This window comes from Lynx canadensis, chromosome B1 (assembly GCF_007474595.2).
Source record: "Lynx canadensis isolate LIC74 chromosome B1, mLynCan4.pri.v2, whole genome shotgun sequence".
Lineage (NCBI taxonomy): Eukaryota > Metazoa > Chordata > Mammalia > Carnivora > Felidae > Lynx > Lynx canadensis.
This window is the reverse complement of record NC_044306.2, coordinates 46589366-46609735: the sequence shown is the minus strand read 5'-3', so window position 1 is coordinate 46609735 and position 20370 is coordinate 46589366. Positions and strand designations below refer to the sequence as shown.

General features: G+C 43.4%; 1 protein-coding gene across 1 annotated transcript in view; it reads left to right on the top strand.

Annotated features, from left to right (window-relative positions):
* The window catches only part of UNC5D (unc-5 netrin receptor D), a 237344-nt gene that overhangs the window by 157132 nt on the left and 59842 nt on the right, over positions 1-20370 (top strand). The window contains exons 9-11 of the mRNA XM_032593062.1: positions 7306-7491; positions 11133-11510; positions 16377-16461. Coding sequence (XP_032448953.1) covers positions 7306-7491; positions 11133-11510; positions 16377-16461 — 649 coding nt within the window. The remainder of the gene's footprint in view (positions 1-7305; positions 7492-11132; positions 11511-16376; positions 16462-20370) is intronic.

Below are 20370 nucleotides of genomic sequence, written 5' to 3'. Positions count from 1 at the left end.
ATGAAAGATGACTCTCCATTCTCACTCATGGTGTCACATTACCTGAAAAAGGGAATTCAAGAGGAGAAAATATTTGAAGAGATAAGAATGACAAATCTGTAAGTCAGATGACCAGTTTGAGACGTTAGCACAACATGCAGGTGGTTTCGTCCACTGAGCAGGAAGGAGATATGGGATCAGGTCTGCGCACAGGAGTCGAGGCAAGACATCTCCAATGGAGAGTGTTAGGCATCAAGGAAATAGCACTGTGAACAATTATCCCATTATTTTGGCAAGGGGGCAGGAAGAGGGCTAAGAACTGAGCTTTGAAGTCTGTTTATAGAACGTTGAGAGTGAAGGGTAGTTACTAAACAATAAGGAAGAAGGGAGGTGAATCCAGTTTAAGGGACTTTTTTTTTTCCTCTCTGGAAAGAGGGTTGGCTTGGCTTGTCTACTGCTAGAGAGTAGTGGAAAGGAATAAGACAGAGAACATTACTATTGATGCAGTAGTTATAAACAACCGTCAAGAAGGAACAGTGATTTGGGGGAAAGGCAGACTTTAAAGGGTAAGAGAACAATCAAAGGACATAGAAATACTGGACTAATTAAATTATCTGCAGCCTGACAACAGGCCAGGCAAATGTAAAAAGAAATGAAGTCAGTCTATAGATTCTGATAGGAAAGACCTACAAAATATTGTATGTAGAAAACAAAACAAAGTACAGTAAAGGAAATATAATATGGAGCCTTTAGGGTTAAATAAATAAATGAATGAATGAATGAATGAATGAAGGATATTTACTCTTCTTTTTTTTCCCAAAAGGTCTCAAAGATATTGTCAAGAGTGATTACTTCTGAAGAAAGAGTAGTTTGAGAATGTGTTTTCTCCTTGAATACTGTCCCTTTTTATACTTACTAAACATTTCCTCATCTTAAATATGTATTTCATTCTTTTTTTCTAAATGTTTGTTTATTTTTGAGAGAGAGAGAGAGAGTGCGAGCCGGGGAGGGGCAGATAGAGAGGGGGGACACAGAATCCGAAGCATGCTCCAGACTCCAAGCTGCCAGCACAGAGCCTGACATGGGGCTGGAACTCATGAACTGCAAGATCATGACCTGAGCTGAAATAGGATGCTTAACTATTTTTGACTGAGCTTAACTCATTTTAACCACTGAGCCACCCAGATGCCTTTCATTTATTCTTTTAACAGGGACAGCAGCCAACCGGTTAGGGCAATTATGTATTAAGAAAGCATGCATTAAGAAATCTTGAATGTTAAAAACCAATGCTCTGAGTTCTTTTAAAGAAAGAGCTAAGGGGGCGCCTGGGTGGCTTGGTCGGTTAAGCGTCCGACTTCGGCTCAGGTCATGATCTCACGGTCTGTGAGTTCGAGCCCTGCGTCGGGCTCTGTGCTGGCAGCTCAGAGCCTGGAGCCTGTTTCAGATTCTGTGTCTCCCTCTCTCTCTGCTCCTCCCCTGTTCATGCTCTGTCTCTGTCTCGAAAATAAAAAAACATTAAAAAAAAAAAAAAAGAAAGAGCTAAGAACATGGGTGTAGAGAAGACCACATCTTTGAGAAGTTATCTGAGAGGAAGTTGGGGGAAAGATTTGGGGAGATGTGATTAAGAAGACCAGACTGTGTTTGGAGACAGAGGGCAAGGCTCAGGTGCAGAGGAAAAGTTTGAAGATGTAAGACCAAAAGGGAATAATGAATGAGGCCAAGTCCCTGTGGAGGCAGGAGGGGACGGGATCATAGCTGACTTGATACAGAAGAGCAGCTCTTCTGGGAACAGAGAAAAAGGAGGAAACACTTGTGAAGGAGCAGAGAAATCCTGAGTGGTAGGAAAGTGAGCTCACATAGGACAGCCTCCCTTTTTTTCAGCTAGAAAGAAGGGCAGGTGAGAAGGAGGGCTGCCGTTGAACTAGAACAGTGCCTGGCACGTAGTAAGCACTATTCAAAAATTTGCTACTTTTGTCCTTCATTACAACAGTAAATCAACAATCACAGTAACAATAATGAGGTTTTTGACAGGAGATTAGAAAAGCTGAGGTGTTGATGGGTTACGGGGTTGTAAGACCCCAAGCACTGCAAATATAGTTGGAATTATTCACCATGGTTGGCCACGGCTGACCACCCAAAAGCTATTTTTTGATGTGGTATTAAAAAAAAAGTTGCTTCTCAATGACAGCAAGTATAAACAGTATCTTCTATTATATCGTATTTCAACATCTAATTAAATATTTTGGCACGTGAGTCTGTATCCACAACACCGCCTGTGCAAGGGGCCAGGGGCAGGTCCTGAGATGGCCGGGTACTGGCTGTCTATGGGAGTTCAGCACAGCAACAGCTTCTTTAGCCTTCCATTTGTTTTGTCTCTCCTAGGCCTCTGTGTGAATTTTGATTGTGTGGATTCCTTAGCAATTCACTCTCTCTAGTATATGTCCATTCAAGTTATTGGTTTTTCTCCTGAAGGGGTAGCAATGGCCGTTCTGCAGTATTTAATAGGAGATAGAATATTCTGTGTTAGAAAGGCATTTGCTATGCTCCTTTGTTAATTTTCTGTAGCTATCTGATCCTATAAGATAGATTTCAAAGTGGTAATATAGTTAATCTCATAACATGAGACTTGAGTTATATTCCCATTAATTAGTGGCAAGAATCGGTCTTTCTGAGGGGAATCATGTGAAGAGAGAAAGGCAAACCATGTAAACAGCCCTTGTATTTAGTCCTTTGGGGACATCAGTTCCTCGCAACAACTAGGTGTGATGACAATTCATAAAGACATCGAACTTATTGATCCCTGTCCCTTGCACTACGAAATTCAAAGGGGCTGTGAAAGGCCATTTAGACCATCTCACCAGCTTTGACCAAAAATAAATAAAATGACTGCAGACTATTGTAAAGTTATGCTGCTGCTTCTCTTTTTTTTTTTTTTTAGAGGGAGACTTTCTGAAAGGAAGTGTCACAATCTCCCTCAGAACTACAAGCTTTTTTTTTTTTTTTAACAACCCTCATTGTAGAAAAGGTCATTTTAATATCTAACCAGAGTCCCAATGTCTGTCATAAAAGGCCACATCCTCCTTTTCAGTCCTTGTTAGAGATGGCAAAGAGTTGGTTACTAGCGTCATCGTAAAGGAAGAGTCATTGAGTTCCTATCATAGACCTGCTCTCCTCTTGTGACAACCCTCTCCGCATTAAAGATCACCTCCAGTCACTTTACAGCTCTGCCTTCTCTGGGCCAAGGGAACCCATAAACATTTCCTCTCTTGGGTCCTAATTTCCGCAGAGCTCTGTTAATTTATGCAGACTGTCTCTGCAGTCTGTCTCTACACTCCTTTCCAGCAATGAACGTATTCCTCAGTAGTTCCTGAGTAATTTGGAATACAAGAAATTTCGCCGTCAGCTCTAGCTGGGGATTTTATGCAACAGTTTTTTGTTTGTTTGTTTGTTTTGTACCTCACGTTGCGTTCTTCCATGCTTACCTAGAGCTTTTGTGACTCTCGGTTCAAGGAAAATAGGGATGAAAACACAGGAAAGACATCAATAACACATTGATCTGTAAAGCTTCGTCTGTGAAACAAAGACCTGTGCCCACAGAAAGAATAGCATTATCAGTCATGGGGTTATCAGTGCTTTTGTTCAAATTAACTTGGAGCAAACAAACCAGCAACACATGTGTGTATGTGTTGCTGTATGTATTACTTTTTTTTTTTTAAGTTTGTTTATTTTGAGAGAGAGAGAGAGCACAAGTGGAGGAAGAACAGAGAAAGAGGGAGAGAGAATCCCAAACAGGCTCTGCACTGTCATCCAGAGCCTGATGCGGGGCTCGAACTCATGACCCATGAGATCATGACCTGAGCTGAAATCAAGAGTCGGATGCTTAACCGACTAAGCCACCCGGGCGCCCCTGGACAGGGTTACCTTCTTGAAGGTGGAGGACCTTGAGCTGGCACGCGACCAAGGGTTTATTTTACAATGACCTGTCATACAGGGCTATTCACTAACAGGCATCCATCTGGCAGGTAAATTACAGTTGAATTTGGGGTGTGAGGCAGTGCTGCAGAGTGGAGCATGAGCATTGAAATGGACACGGAGAAAGCCATTGGGGCCTGGGTAGTGCCTGCACCACGCGGTCATGTCCTTAGAACGACTCCCCTGGGAAGGACCAGTGGTGGCTTCTAACGTTTGGACAAGTGATGACTGTGCGCACGCGTGTATGCAGTGACTCTGCAGCAGCTCCCCCTAGGTGCCTGCGTGCTCACGGACAGGCTTACACCCAGCGTCCTCCCTTCTCCCATGAACTTGTGGTGGCAAATATGGAACGAAATCTCAGATTCTTCTGGACCCAGTCCTGAACACACAAGAAAAGTGAATTATGTTTATAAGCACTCAGGTATCCTTACAGGGAAAACCACTCTACTGTCCTGGAGGATGGATTAGAAAAGAGTGAGGCAGAGTGAGAAAAAGAAAGGAAGGAGGTGAAGTAAAAACAGTAGATAGAAGAGCAAAAAGAAAAGAAAAGAAAAGAAAAGAAAAGAAAAGAAAAGAAAAGAAAAGAAAGAAAGAAAGAAAGAAAGAAAGAAGCACTGTGGCCCAACTTTGGAAGGGCTTGAGCTGTTGGTAAGGATGTCTCTTGAGATGTATACATGTGGCTTCGAGTATTTGTGTCTCCCTGTCAGGATCTCACCACTTGTCTTTTACCACCGTTAGAACCGTTAGACAAGAAACAACTAAGAATATGTTAATTCCTCCGTGCACCCTCATTTCCATTGCATGGTTGGCCCTCCACAAATGTTTGTGGAATAAATGAAATTATTAGATTCTGAAGGTTTTAATTCCCAGGACAGATTGTTCTTGTAAAGTAAACACCACTTTGCTTATCTTCCTGTAGGGAGTCGATTGACTTTTGTCTTTTAGATTAGACTGTCCCACCAAATGCCAGGGTGAGCCTTATAAGGACGCAGTGCTCTCCATACAGGTCTCTCCCCTTTCTCTCTCACCCCCCAGCTCCACAGTCCCTATACTCATTTTTTTTAATTCTATAATTCAGTATTTCATTCTCTTAAGTCAAATAGATTCTGCAAATATTCCTGGGAAACGCACTGAACCATATCAAACACTTAAATCTCAGTCTGAAGGCCTATGTAGGGTCCTTTCCTAAAGACAGGGTTTGTGTCTGAGAGAAGGGAGATTCTGCGTGTGTGGGTAGCAGGAGGGTGGAAACCTAGAAAACAAGACAGAAATACAGAGGAACTCACCCAACTGGTTCCCGCTACTGTTTGGGCTCAGGATGTTCCTGTCTGGGGATGTCCATTTCCAGAAGTATTTTGCCCTGATCATCCCCCTGGCCTCGGCTCCTGCCTATTTTTAGTACCTGGGAAGCGAAAGGGGTCTTTGGCTCTACTTTGCCAACTCAGCAGCTGCACTCAGTATGCCGCCAGGCTGTTTCTCTGTGTGTGCTCGGTTGCTGGGCAGGTGTGTTCTCCCCAGATACACCTTTTAAAATGATAGTGTCATCAGTCAGTAGTGCCCGAGGAACTGGTGGGAAGCAGGGGGGTGGGGAGGGGGAAGGCTAATTGGTTTCAATCCAAAGTTCTTTCCCTACTCCCAGTACCCTGGCTTGCTACCTCTGCGGTGTTGTGTCCTCTCTGCTCTGAGCACAGCGACTCCCTTCACGGAACTGAATTGGGTAGAGGGAGGGAGGGAACATCAGTGAGAGCCCAGCTGCCCCTCCCTTTCCCTGTGGGACACAGGCAGACACTGGAACTTTGGGACCGGTGCTAGTCAGCACACACATGGTTCTGGGTGGCCAGAGCCGACCACACAGATGCCTCCATCCCTGTCCCTCTCCCGTGGGGACCATCATGACATTGGAACTAAAACCTAAGTCACAGCCTGTTTCTCAACACCTCCTAGGCCGCTGTGGTTATTGAAAATGTCTTACAATCCTCTCACCTTTCAAATACCGTTCTTTCGGATGGTTTCGCTCCCTTGCGAATTATTTGTGTGTGTTTACTGCCCTATTGCTGAACCGGTTCTGCTTGGTTTCCTTGTTCACTCTTTAATTTGGTGGCGCCTTATTTTACAGTCCACTAACTTTGTTGGTTAGTAGTACTCGTGTGATAACATAAGTACTGTATTAGGCTGCAGTGAATGCATAGTAAGCACCATGCAATTACCAGGTGAATATATGATAGCTCTGTTTTAGCCTCTAAACCTAATACAGGGTGACAGAGCAAGTACCTCTGGACCTATTATGTGTACTCACCCCATAATCTGTAAGGGGATGGATAACATAGCTGGCACTTGCCACCTTCTCTTTCCACATACTTTGCAAGATTATGCCTCTTGTAGGGTCGCGTGGCCTTGGATCAATCTCATGCTGAACTGCAGTAGCCATGATGAAGGTCTTCAGGAACGAACCACACGCAAAGTACAACTAGCAGACGAGTTGGGAAACAGCTACAACCTATCTTGGGGGTTGGGAAGACACCCACATTCTCAATTCAAACTAACGCTTTTATTTTTGCTTTGCCTATGCATTCAATAGGATGGAGTAGGAGAGGTATGGGAGAAACAGCATGTGCCCTTTTAGAGACCAGTCCTCTTTCGCAAAAATGTATTAAGTCTAGCATTTAATGGTGCTGGAAAACGTTGACCGTGGACATCGGAGCACCTAGGACCAAAATCTCCATATCTCACAACAGAAATTCTCTCATGATGATTGTAAATACGCTAACCTGATGTTGTCGATGTTCTCTTAAACTGAATGATTTGTGCCAAAGCTAAAATGCCTATTTGTGAGCTCTGGTCTTCTCTCTCTTGACTCCTAGACTGTGTCTGACCTTCTCACCCTAGCCCACTCTCTGTGAATGCATGTGCCCCACGTCATATATAAGCAGAACAGTTCACCCATATTTTGTCATTGTATGTGGATCTCATGTCCTCCCTCAAATAAAAATAAGATGCAAAAAAAAAATACTTTGCAGGTAAATATGACTTTCTAAACCAAGTAAATTAAGGAGTTGTCTGCTTTTACTTGAAAAATATTACATTCTTTGCAAAATTGATTGTCTTTAAGATTTTATTATGTGGTAAGCTGCCCTAATGCAGTCAAGATATTTGACTAGCATCCCTCTGATTTATACAGGGTATTTTAGAAACATGATTATGTGTGAAAGAGAGTATAACTTATGGCTAGCTGCATATGTCATTTTCTCTGAAAAGTAGCTCCAAAAATCCAATAGCATTTCATTTTGTATCCCAGGGTGGTTCTTCGGCTCTGTGCCCATGCTGGCCATTTAGGATTTCTCTTGTGTCTTTCAGGCATTGAGAATGCCAGCGACATTGCTTTGTACTCGGGCTTGGGCGCTGCCGTGGTGGCCGTTGCAGTCCTGGTCATTGGTGTCACCCTTTACAGACGGAGCCAGAGTGACTATGGCGTGGACGTCATCGACTCTTCTGCATTGACAGGTGGCTTCCAGACCTTCAACTTCAAAACAGTCCGTCAAGGTCAGCGGCGTAGGGCCCCCCAACACCTCATCCTCAGGACCATAGAGACTACGCTCACACAGGACCCCCAGTGTTCTTCGGCCCTGTGTGAAGGTAGCTCTTGGCACTGGGAGCCGCTAACCTAGTTGTCTTCACACATTAGGAAGCCAGGCTCGGTCGCGTAGTCTGCCCAAGTCCTTGGCTACTATGAGAATGAATGGATCTCAGTTTCCCATTCATTCACAACATTTTTAATGAGGCACTTCCATCTTTGATATGTAGTAAACTTAGCACGTTATTTTATCTCAGATTAGCCAACGTTCTGTTTTAACAAGCCTGCTCTGAGGATATTTAGTGAACTAAAACGCTGATTATTCAAGTCTGAAAACCAACCACTTTACTATAACCTCCCATGCATAGGTATTATATACTATGTACTAGGTGGAGTTATTTGGGTTACTTCTATCTTATATAAGTTAAAAGGACTTTAGATAATATACGATAGGTCAGTTAGCCAGCGGGGGAGGGGAGGGATGAAGTTCCCAGCCTTAACGACTCTCACCTGCTGCCCAGTGGAGGCAATCTTTTGTTGGAGGGAGAAGGAAATCTGTCATGTCAAACTATGGCAGTACTCCTTTTCCAAACAGAGACATTTAATTCTCTTATGTGAACCAAATCCGTTTCTGATTGCAAGATGGAGATGAGCCATACGTGGTTTCTGGTTTCGGGCTTAGAAAAAAAATGAAGCTGTCTCCCTTCAGAAAGGGTGAAGTGTTCCACCTTGACCCTTACTGTCGATATTGTCACCTTTATTTCTATTTATTGCGCATAACTAGCGCCAGTAGCCCCGGACAAGAAGTCTCGCTGCATGGCCGTGATTGAGTAGCAGTCGGGTTCTGAAGTGGAACCCAAGCATGCGAGAAATGGGGAAATGTCTGGCAGAGACAAAATGCTTTCCTGCTTGCCACTCACTTCTGGGCACCAGAGTTTCAGGGCTGAGTCTGCTTGGCCTCAGAAAGGGACACATCCCCTTGACTTGTTTCATTAGAAATAAATGTAATGAAGAACGGATTTGTTTTTAATTTTCTTTTTAACCTTTATATTTTGAGGGACAGAGAGAGTGGAGGGGGAGAGAGAGAGGGAGACACAGAATCCAAAGCAGGCTCCAGGCTCTGAGCTGTGGGGCTCGAACTCACGAACCGCGAGGTCATGACCTGAGCCGAAGTCGGACGCTTAACCCGCTGAGTCACCCAGGTGCCCCAAGAACTTATTTTTATACTACATGAGAAACTAGAAATCTTTCCATCAAATAAGATACCAGTGTCTTAGACAATAACCTTGTAAAACAGAAGAACGACAGTAGTATGCGAGACAGAGGCTTTGAAGTCAGAGAGAGTGAATCCAAAATTGCTATATGACCTAGTTAATTATTCTCAGTGTTTACAGCTTTAAAATGGCGATACTAATATCCACCTCAAAGGGTTCTTGTGAGGATTAAACTACTTGGAATGACAAGGATTAAAAGCCCTTGGTTTATGGAAGGTGCTCAACGAATGTAGCGAGTATCAGTCCAGAAGCTAGTGGTTTCCTCTTACTTTGGCACAGGATGCCAGTGTGTTCCATAGAGCAGCAGGTGAGGGGGTGGTTCCCTCGCCGAAGCATTTGGAGAATGCTGACTTGGGTAAGCTCAAACACATCTCCATCTTGCGGGTCTCCTTAGAGCTTGCATGTATTGTGACTCTCGAAAAGAATATATAGCCTTTTCAGACTTCCTTTACCATTTTGTTTTTATTTTTAACCAAGACTATCCCAAAGCTAGTGATAAAAGCAAAAATCCTTTATTCAAATTCTACTCTATCCTACGTTCATTGTGATGATGCACCTCACCTTGATGCTCCGATGATTTGCACCCCACGTTGTTGTAGAGACCTCCCTTTCTGGGCACATAGAGCTGGAACCCCAGGAAGGCGAACAGACTTTTAAACAGAAGACCATGGAGTTGACCAGGAAGTTTCAAAAGGATTTCCAAAATGAACTGTGGGGTGATCAGGTCGTTGTCCCTGATACGCTCACTCTCTTCAACCATGGACTTTTATCATATGTACATACTTTTATAATCAGGCATTTTCTCCTTAAGTTAGACTTCAGTGTAACTCTAGGCAATATTTTTGCTGCTTGGCTTCCCATAAACTTGGAGGGTCTTTTCCATAAGCTGGGAGGGTCTTTTAAGAGTGGCCAAAAGCTAAACTTCAGAAGGTGAAGGTTTGTGATAAAATAGCCATGAGCCTCAGGGATGCGATTTTTCAGGTCTCAGCGGAAAGGCCTGAGACCTGAATGCTTTTCAGTTGTGACACGGTTCTTACGTCCCCTGCCTTGCCTGGGAAAACCAAAACAAGAACAAGGCTGATGCCTGTAGAATTCAGTGCAGTTCCATTAAAAAGTGCAGTTCCATTAAAAAGCTCAGCTCCTTGATTGTGCCTGTGTCTTGACACGAGAACCTCCAGCATGGGGGGAAAAAAAAAAAGCCTCATCAAGGAGCCTTTAGATCTACAAAGTCCTCTCTGACTTTGGATTCCTCGAGCATCAGAACAAGAGGTTGGGAAAGTCAGGGTTATAGATTTCCTACTGGCATTGCTACAAATTATGAAGATGGAAAAACAATACAATATGGCCTGGAATTGCAACATTTTCAAAAATATTCTTTAAACATTTTGTCAGGCCCCCAAAGGAAAATTGTTTAATATGGTTTGGGTTTCAATTTGAGAAGTCACATTGACGGACTGATATGGGTGGGAGGTTTGGGACTGAGGGTTATTTCGTTATTCACTAATAAATGGGATTATTTCATCACAAGAAAATATCACAGCATTTCTTTTTAATATTAGGCTGAGAAAAAGATCGGTGAGCCCCAGCCGATGAAAGTCCAATTTCTCATGGTTTTGTAAAGATTTTTTTTTTTCATTTGTTTCAAGACAGAAAGGAAGCCCTTCTAAGCTGCTCCCCACGTAGAATCGGAGCCTCGCTGTCCCCATGTGGTGCCTCCTTTCCCTCTCAGAGTGACATATACTCAGACATGGAGTGATATGATCCACATGGTCCCCTGACCCTTTTGTTCTGAGGACGCATCATTTCCTCTCCCAGCTCCACAAACTGCCCAGAATTCCACGTGAGACGGGCTGTCACCAACGCCTCTCTGGTTATAAACAGCACTACCTAGTCACCGCGCTGTGTCACCTTTTACCATTTAAAATGAACAGATGTTATTTTTGCTCCAAACTGGATTGCAAAACATTTCTTCCTTTTTTTTTTCTTGAAGCTTCTCTCTGCCAGTTAAAATAATCACATAAACAATAATACCGTAGTCAGTTGCCTGACACAGTGCCAGAAATACTTGTTTTGAAAAGATGGCATGCCAGGAACTCTGGAGAATGAGTGATTGTGGTCAGTGGCATTCAGAGAACCCGCTGTGAGAGCCGGAGCTCCCCATCCCAAGGCTCTGGTCACCGTTGACTGGCCTGTGAGAGCTGCCGTAGACACTCAGCATGGGCCTGAAGGGCGGCTGGCAAGCTCACAGGCGGTTGTGCAGTCAGTAGAGTCAGAGGCGAGGGGGTAACCGTGACGCCTTTTCGTTTCCGAGTGACAGATCGATTTTCTTTCACCAGGTAACCCCCTGCTTCTGAATTCCTCCATGCAACCAGACCTCACGGTCAGCCGAACATACAGCGGGCCCATCTGCCTACAGGACCCGCTGGACAAAGAACTCATGACAGAGTCTTCGCTCTTTAACCCTTTGTCCGACATCAAAGTCAAAGTTCAGAGCTCATTCATGGTTTCCCTGGGAGTGTCTGAAAGAGCTGAGTACCATGGCAAGAATCATTCCGGGACTTTTCCCCATGGAAACAACCGTAGCTTTAGTACGATGCACCCCAGAAATAAAACACCCTACATCCAGAATCTATCATCACTTCCCACAAGGACAGAACTGAGGACCACTGGTGTCTTTGGCCACTTGGGAGGACGCTTAGTCATGCCAAATACAGGTGGGTGGTAAGTGTGCGTTTGTGTCTTTCCGATCTGTTTCAGCATTTTAAATTTGCACAGTTATGTCCCATAAGTTCCATTTTTTAAGATGTTTACCATCCTTGTGTCACAGCTACAAACACTGTGATTCCAGAAGTCTACTCGATTTACACAGTAACTGACCCAATACATAGTATCAGTGTCCATAGACCTTGCTGTGATGTTACTTTATGACAAGCAATGATAAAGGTTCATTATGGAGTTGCCCTTTTGAACGCAAACTTCGGTGCCAGGGCTATACCATGCGTACAATTAGTTCTCAAGAATTTTCTTCTTCCTTTTGGTTAGAGGGGAGAGTTTCTTAATGTTTTGACAAGGCTACTTAAGGTATACAGGCCAGTGCACTTTAACATGACATCCTATCAATGGATTAGTTTCCATCTGAGACCTAACTGGCTGGCAGAAGAGGGCAATGTCTCCTCTGATTTCTAAGCAACAAGAGTTAGGTAGTGCAATGAATCATCGCCGTTGGCCACAGACAGAAAAGAGGATTCTGCATCTGTGTTCTAGAACCACCAGACCGCACTGAATCAGGACCATTGGGGGCCTCGACAGACTTCTCCCTGAGGTCCAGCTGACCGCCCTCTCCAAATCAATCATTTTGTCCTCTAAAATGAAATCTGTACAAGGACTAGCCCGAAGCCACCATTCCAGCTAACTGGCCTGATGGTAGCTTAGTGACTTGACACCATGTTTTACGTTGATAAGTGTTGTCTTGTTCTCCTACGTCAGTTGCTTCCTTAAAAATAGCCCTCAAATGCAGCCCTACTCATGATTTTCTTTTCTAGACTTGGAATTCTCGAAATCTTTGGTCAGTGGTTTAAGACATAGTAAGAATCTCCATTTAAATATGGAGAACGATTACGTCATTGTGTGATGTAATCCTCCCTGGTCATAATTGGTAGTCAGGAGCCTCAATGCAGAAGGAGTTGGTCAGCCCTACTTACCAAGCACTCTTCTTGGAGGAATCTATAAACTGGAAGCATGGATTCTGAAGAAAGAAAATGATGCAAACCCCTCCCTAAGGATAGGAAATAGTCATCAGAATCATAGAAAATTGCATTTTGTCTTATCTTTGCTTCCTAACCTAGTAGGTGGCACTTGAGAGGCCCCAGGTAGTTATTGGTTCAATCAGTTGGCCCACACCCCTCCTCTCTCTTCCCATCATTGTGTTTGTTTACACATATGTGGAGGGTGGGCCAAGATCAACCCATTCATTGGCTTTAATGTTCATCAAAGAAAGTGAGATAAAATCATAAAACAGATTTTTCTTTTTCTTCCCCTTTGACTCGAGAAGCACTTGTGTTGAAAACTGAAAGTTCTTTTCTTTAAAAAAAAAAAAAAAGAAAATGTTGATTTGTTTTGAGAGTGAGAGAGAGAAAGAGCAGGAAAGGGGCAGAGAGGGAGAGGGAGAATCCCAGTTAGGCTCCACGCTGTCAGCACAGAGCCCAATGTGGGAATCAAACCCATGAACTGCAAGATCATGACCCGAACCAAAACCAAGAGTCCGATGCTTGACCAACTGAGCCCCGCAGGTACCCTGAAAACTAAAAGTTCTGATAGCACTGTCTGACTCCCAAACATTTCCTCTGTGAAGAGGCATTTTCAGAGTTTCATAAGGAAGCCCTGGACAAGATTGAAGCTGTTCACTGGGAATGAGTTTGAGGAAAAATAAGTGTGGGGAATTGAAACATATGCTCTGTTATTTGCAGAACATAAATGCAAAATATGCCCTAGGGGACTAAAGTGTAAAGAAGCAAGACATAGCAATTAAATTGTTCTAATGCCATCCATCCCGAATTATCGTATGGTGCCTGGCAATGATTTTTCAAAAAGGTTGGGATGGTCCCCTTGCTGTAGAAATCATTTATTATGCAAAATATGAAACGAGAAACTCAGACAGGTGGTTCTGTTGTCATATCAAATAAAACGCTGTTGGGGTAGCAGGCGGAGTTTGGGGGAGAGTATATTTTTGTAATCAGAGATAACTGGTGAGTGACATACTGAAAATGGGCACTCATTGGGGCAGTTGGGTGGCCCCGTCAGGCTTCCAACTCTTGACCTCAGCTCATGTCATAATCTCACGAGTTGTGAGTTCAAGCCCTTCCTTGGGCTCTGCACTGACAGCACAGAGCCTGCTTAGGATTTTCTCTCTCCCTTTCTCTCTGCTCCTCCCCTGTTCATGCTCTTTCTCTCTCTGTAAAAAAGAAAGAAAATGGACGCAGACATAAAGCTTCCCCACCATGCCTCTCCTTCTTAAGATAAAACTTACCACCAACCACAACCCTGCCTCTGTGTATGACTGTCTTCTATCTCCATTGACAGTTTGCATGTTTAAGTAGGAGAAGCATGTTTGAAAGATAATCATACAATTTCTGATTGAAGGATAGATGACATAGTTTAAAGTGCTAAGGATCCTGTAGAGTCAGGTCGTATTTAGGAGTATCATGAATAATGTTTCAGCCTGAACACTTGAATGAGATATGATCTGTTCATCCCTTTCTCAAAAGTCCACATACATATTTATTCTGATTTGATCTGGGAGTTGACCATCAGGCACTGATGAGCTCAAGAAAAGATTATGTCTCAGAATCTGGCTTAAAAAAAAAACAAACAACTTTATTTTTTTTTTTTGGAGAGAGAGAGAGAGAGCATGAGCAGAAGAGGGACAGTGAGGGAGGGGCACAGAGAGAGGGAGAGAATCCCAAGCAGGTTCCGTGTCATCAGTAAAGAGCCCCACACAGGCTCAATCTCACGAACCGAGAATGAGCTGAGCCCATATCAAGAGCTGGATGCCCAACCGACTGAGCCACCCAAGTGCCTCCTGGCTTTTTTTAAAAAACAGTTCTGGATCCTAATCCTTCATGTATTCAGGATTTGTGTTTCAAATGCCTACTCTGTGCCAGACAGTATGCAACGTTATTGATGTAATAAGCCATCATTGCTTTTTTATTTTAAACACACTATTTCAAAGTTTAGAAAAGGCGAATTAATCAACGTGTCAGAAAACACAAAGTGATTATCTGGGGTGGCAGTCGAAGAATTGACTATACAGGGGGCACAAGGCAACCCTGGCCAGAGGCAGCGTTCTGTATCTTGATTATGGTGGTGATTACGTGACAGTATTCATGTCAGAAACTCATCAGTTTGTACTCTCACAATGGGTACAATTTATTGCATGGGAACTGTACTTCACTAAAGGAGAAAACAGGACAAGAAAAATGAGAACACAATGAAGTTCATCTTTGCGGTCAATTGCCTAAGGTGGCATCATTGCTTGAGGATAGCCACCCTTGCCTCTGTATCTAAAGAATAAAGGCTGAATGTCTCTGTTGCCATAAGGGCCTAGATAAGCCAAAAGGGAGGCACCTGAGAACAAGCGCTGTGTCAGACTGAGGGAGAATACAGAATGTTCTAGGGTGTATATTCAGACTGACAGCCACACACACTGAGTAGCCTGTGCATTACAACTTCTGCTCAGCAGAAGAGAAAGATGTCCTGGAGTCCACTTCATTTAGCAACTGCATTTGAAAAAAGGATGGGAAATAAAAGAGGAACCTGATCAGAGGCTTCTAAGTATGGCAATTACAGTTCCATGGACATCAAAGCCCAGCATATAAATGGATACTCTTGCTGAAAAGCTGTAAGCAAGATTTAAACGTGCCTCATTCTTAGTGCTGGCAAAAGATACTGATGATAACTAGCATGTTACTGAATAATGCTCATAAATGTTCATCACAAATAACTTGTTTTGCAGCGCGTCCTTGCATTCCTTGATTCTGCCGCGGCGAACAGGCACACAGAAGGCTATCAGGAAAGACTGCCATCTCTGGATGTAAATTACCATCGGCAACCTGAAAGCTTTCTGTGCAATTACATTAGCTCTAATGAAGGGCGGGAAAGTGAGAACTGCATTATTCAAAGAATAGGAGGATGCCCTGAGATTTTATTTTGTGATCTTACTGTGCCCCTATTTCATTTCTTTTTATAAACAAGAAGCTACGTTAAAGAGATTCTCTGCCCTCTTGGGACTCCCCTCTCTCGGCCAGTGTGAAATAGTGACTTCGCAGGAGGCAAGTGGAGAGAAGGGGCCCTTTCAAGCGCAGTGTGATGTGCCTTCCTGGGCCTGGGTGATGGGATTTTACTAAAGTTAGGCTACTGAGTCTTTTCCGATTTGACACCAATGTGAATATGGTTACGTCGCCTTTTACCTGTCATCTATTTTAGCTTCTGTTTGCAAACATAGGATCAAATACTGGCTATACAACAACCTACGGGGTCCCTAAGTTTATCCATGCTTTTTTTCCTTTTTCCTGCAGTTTTCTTGACAAAAGGCAGTACTCCGTTGATCGCCTCTTTAAACTTACTTTAAGGTGCATAATTCTAAGACAGTTTCATACCAGGCCTTCGCAAAGCATTAGATGGCTCGCCCATCATCTCAGACACCTTTTTAGGAAGTGACTGGATAGAGACAAGACACAGCAATACCTTTGTAAATTTAGCAACGGATTAACTGATACACTGATCAACTCTTACATTCTCAGATACTTTTGCTCGTGCCTGGTCTCTGGACACCCAGTCTTTTAAGAGAATTTTTAAAAACGCTTGGAAGGCCCTAACGAAAAAACTAACTTGACTACACAGACGAGTAACATGGTCCTCTTTTATGTCACTGTTGGGAAACCACAATTTCTCCATTTAAACTTCCCAAGGACGATCAGGATTTCATAAATTGCTGTGATGTATGAGCCCCTCACAGTGCTCAGCTGAGTGCTTCAGGATAATCGGAAACTCTACAGATAACCTCTTGGCTTTTTCTGTTTTAGGGGTGAGTTTGCTCATACCACATGGCGCCATCCCAGAAGAGAATTCTTGGGAGATTTATATGTCCATCAACCAAGGTGAACCCAGGTGAGAGACAGAAAAGGGCGGCATATTCATGACATCTTAAATGTGGGCCGGCGGAGTTGCTGAAAATCTGAAGTTTGTTAAGATAATCTGACAGGGAGAGCTATAGCTGAGATTTGCGTTACTTGACCATATGGAGGGAAAAACCAGTTGCACAACTATTGGCCAAAATGAAAACACCCGTAGCCAGTTCCACAATTTTGGGTAGCTAATCTAGCTCACCGACATCTAGACCGCAGACGCCAAATATAAAACAGTGAATCGGTGGGCAGGTCCTTAGCAGGGCGTCTCCATAAACACTGACCACCTCGCATACTCCTCCTCTCAAAACAAAACAAAAAACATTCCAGGAGGTGCTCTTCGGTGGCAGACCTTGTGCACATCCTGAAAATGACGGACCTGTCACCTCTTCAGGTCAGCAGAAGCCCTGCTCCAGGCTGAGAGAGAGGATGTCTCAGCTAATTTTCCTCCATGTAAAAATACCGTCTGTGTTGCAATAGCTTTCAGATCTGACAGATTTCAGCAGCATTAAATTCAATTACATGAACAAATACAAATCTTGTCACAGTCTTTTAATGAAAGTAGTGGGTTGTTTTCTTGGCGCAAGTATAATATTTGTGGAAATGTTGCTTGCCTCCACACAAGATAAACCTCACTCCTCTTTAGAAAGCAATTTCTCTCCTAAACTGGATATATATACCTCTGGCATTTTCAGTCTTAACATCTTGATTATTTTAGACTAGATTTTTGTTGTTGTTGTTGTGAGCAAAGAACACATGAAGGAAAAACACTGGAAGGAAAAACAGCCAGAGAAGCAGATGGTTTGAACAGATTCTGATAGCTGTCTCCATAAAAGGATTTGTTGGTGCCCAGTGGTTTTAACTTTCTGCTCGAGAGAGCTTGGGCGGAATGGAAGAAAAGGTTCTGCTAGCTGGCTATTGGCAAGGCTCTCAAGAGGGTTCACGAATAGGCCTTGCTATTTCCTCAGTCCTGTGGAACTAGATCCCTTACCTGCACAGCTGAAGGCATGCTGTGGTCTAAACATCTCCACGTGCAAACAGGGGCAACCAAGGCGCAGAAGGGAGTGGGAGAGTTTACTTAGAATCTCAGTTAAGCAAACCTAGAAATGGGAGTTTCCTGGATAAGAATCACCTCTTTTGTATCCCTTTGGTTGGTTTATAGAAGAAATCATACTTGTTTAAAAGTTTAGGTCAGGGTCCCTTATACATATATCAAGGATGAGGCAGGATCTAGTCAGCCTACCTGAAACACGGCGTTATGCAAACCTTCACCTCCTGCTCCCTTCTCCTTACAGTCCATGCACTGAGTCTGCGTTCATATCTGTCCTCTCAAACCCAGTGTACTTCTACCTCATGACATGAGAAGCAACCTAGGGCTAGTGCACATTTTCAAAGGCACCCAATTTACAATTACCTCAATCCCCGTCTCTTACTAGAAGCTGCCGCTTAGGAGGTCAGAGCTAGAATGTGCCAACAGGCATTAAACAGACAAGGACTTATGTGGGAAATACTACTTGAGGCATCTTGCAATTGAAAAATAGGAAGGAGAAATACATTAAAAACATGCCAGACCCCACAGACCTCAAAAGACAGGTTTGGCCTGAGGTGGTCATTCCCTGGACCACACCACTAGCTTTGTGAAGGTAACCAGTTTGGTTTCTCCATCTGGAACTAAGGTGTGTGTTTATTACTGCTGTCCAGGAAGATAGAAGCAGGAACAGCTAGTTCATCCAAGACTTCCGATCTAGGAGGTGTGCCTTTTCCTAGTAAACTGAGGATAAAATGCAATTGTAAGCGGCACATGTTCCTTTTCATGTTGCTAAAACCTTCCCAGATGTTCCTGCCTGTTAAGAAAATGGCCAGTCTCCAGGCTACTGCTCATTTGTCCTCACTCCCTTTTGAGAAGCTCCAAACAACTTACAAAAAACAAAACAAAACAAAACAAACAACTCCACTAAAAATAGCAAATTCCTTTCTACAACTTTTCTTAAACTTGGTGAATTTTTTTCCATCCCTGCCAGGACGCTGCTTGGCTCTAAGTTCTTCAGCTTTTAATCCTGTGATTCATCAGAAGGCCACTTACATAGCTATCTAGTGTCATCTTTCCTTGTAACGTCACTTAAAAACTCATTTTCATCTTACGCTGCCTTTCTGTCATTCTGAACCTGTGCTCAGAGTGGCCTGGTTTTCTCAAAGTCCACAGACCTGGAACAGCACTGCTCTGTCTCCTTAACCTCTGACTTTCCGTCACTTGCACACACAGAATTGCAGTCAAATCTTCCAAACTTTGTGCCATATTTAAAGTCTATTCCATTTTCCTATTGAGGAGATATATCTGTTGCTTTTTTCTGAGTTACATCCCTGGCATAACAGGTTGATGATTTAGCGGAACTGTCACTGATCCCATTGATCCAAATTCAGTACCAGATTCCCAGAGACGGGGCTGTGTGGAATGAATCACAGGCTTAAAATAACTCCCTGTATTCAAATAGGCTCCGATGCTTATCTTTTGAAATTTGGGTAGGTTTTAAGTAAGGTGGTTCACTGTATGAACTGAATGTACCCAGTCTCTCTTGGGAGGTCCTACTTCTATTGCTGGGAAGCCTCCAAGATCACTTTGTACTTTCCGCTAAATTGAATGATGTCACTCTTCCTCAATGTCCCTGCTCTGTCTATACTTTCAGACTTGAACAATCATTCTACTGAATCGTTTCCACCTCCAGCAGCAATCTGGACCTTTGGTTGCTCATAATGCTTAGGAAATTAACTCTGTTGACTTTTTGTACATATATACGTATTAAATGGTGTGCTGGCCAAAGACTTTGCATTCCTGGAAAAGTAATAATTACCTCTGTTTCATTGCAACTTGCAAAGTGCTCTCCCATGCATTGACTCATTTGGTTTTTAGTGTTCAAAAGAAGAGGATTTTGTACCAATTTTAGAGATGAGGGGAAAAAAATCTAAAAAAATGAAGGTTCCAAGAAGCAGAGCAGATTTCCAAGGGCGTGTTACCTCACCGGCTGAGCTGGGATTTGACTTCCAGATATCGGACCACAATTCCAGTGCTCACAAACTAAAGGATGCCGTCTCTTCCTGATGTGTGAGACTTTACGGAAACCACTTTCTGACTTTGCACTCCGCTTCTTGGCCCCTGTAAAGAGGCATCCTCGGGAATTGGTCTGTATGAGTGTGGAAAATTAGGAGAGGCAGAAAGGCAGGATCAAGTTGAACTTTCCTGAGAAGTACATTGGGTAAATTGCTTTGTTGCATTATAGAATTGAGAGAACAAAGACTGGAAACAGGTTCCACTAAGTTGCTGAATCTGTTTCCTGAGCTCAGTGGCTAGGCGTGTGAGCTCAGGCATCAGAAGCCCTGGGTTCAGATCTAAGTTTCACTATTATCCACATGACCTTAGGTAAGTTCATAAGACTCTTTGTAACTCAGATGTGTCCTCGTCTGGAAAACAGTTGGTCTCTGCCTTATAGGGATGTTGTGGGATTGCACGATACACAGAGATACAAAAATCTAAAAGATGACAAAATACGTATTCTTTTCCTAATTGCTACACGTAATATTTGACAAAGCATTCTACCTACAGTATGTGCTCTAATCGTCACCCCAGTCCTTTATGGCAAACAATTATAGAAGTATCCGAACTTTAATAGATTTGAAAATGAACACCAAGAAAAGTCAGTAAGCTTGACTTAGGGTGTAGATTGTCTGGCTTATCATGTGTTTTGATATGACATCACAATCCCTACCTTAAAGCACAATTAGGGGCGCCTGGGTGGCGCAGTCGGTTAAGCGTCCGACTTCAGCCAGGTCACGATCTCGCGGTCCGTGGGTTCGAGCCCCGCGTCAGGCTCTGGGCTGATGGCTCAGAGCCTGGAGC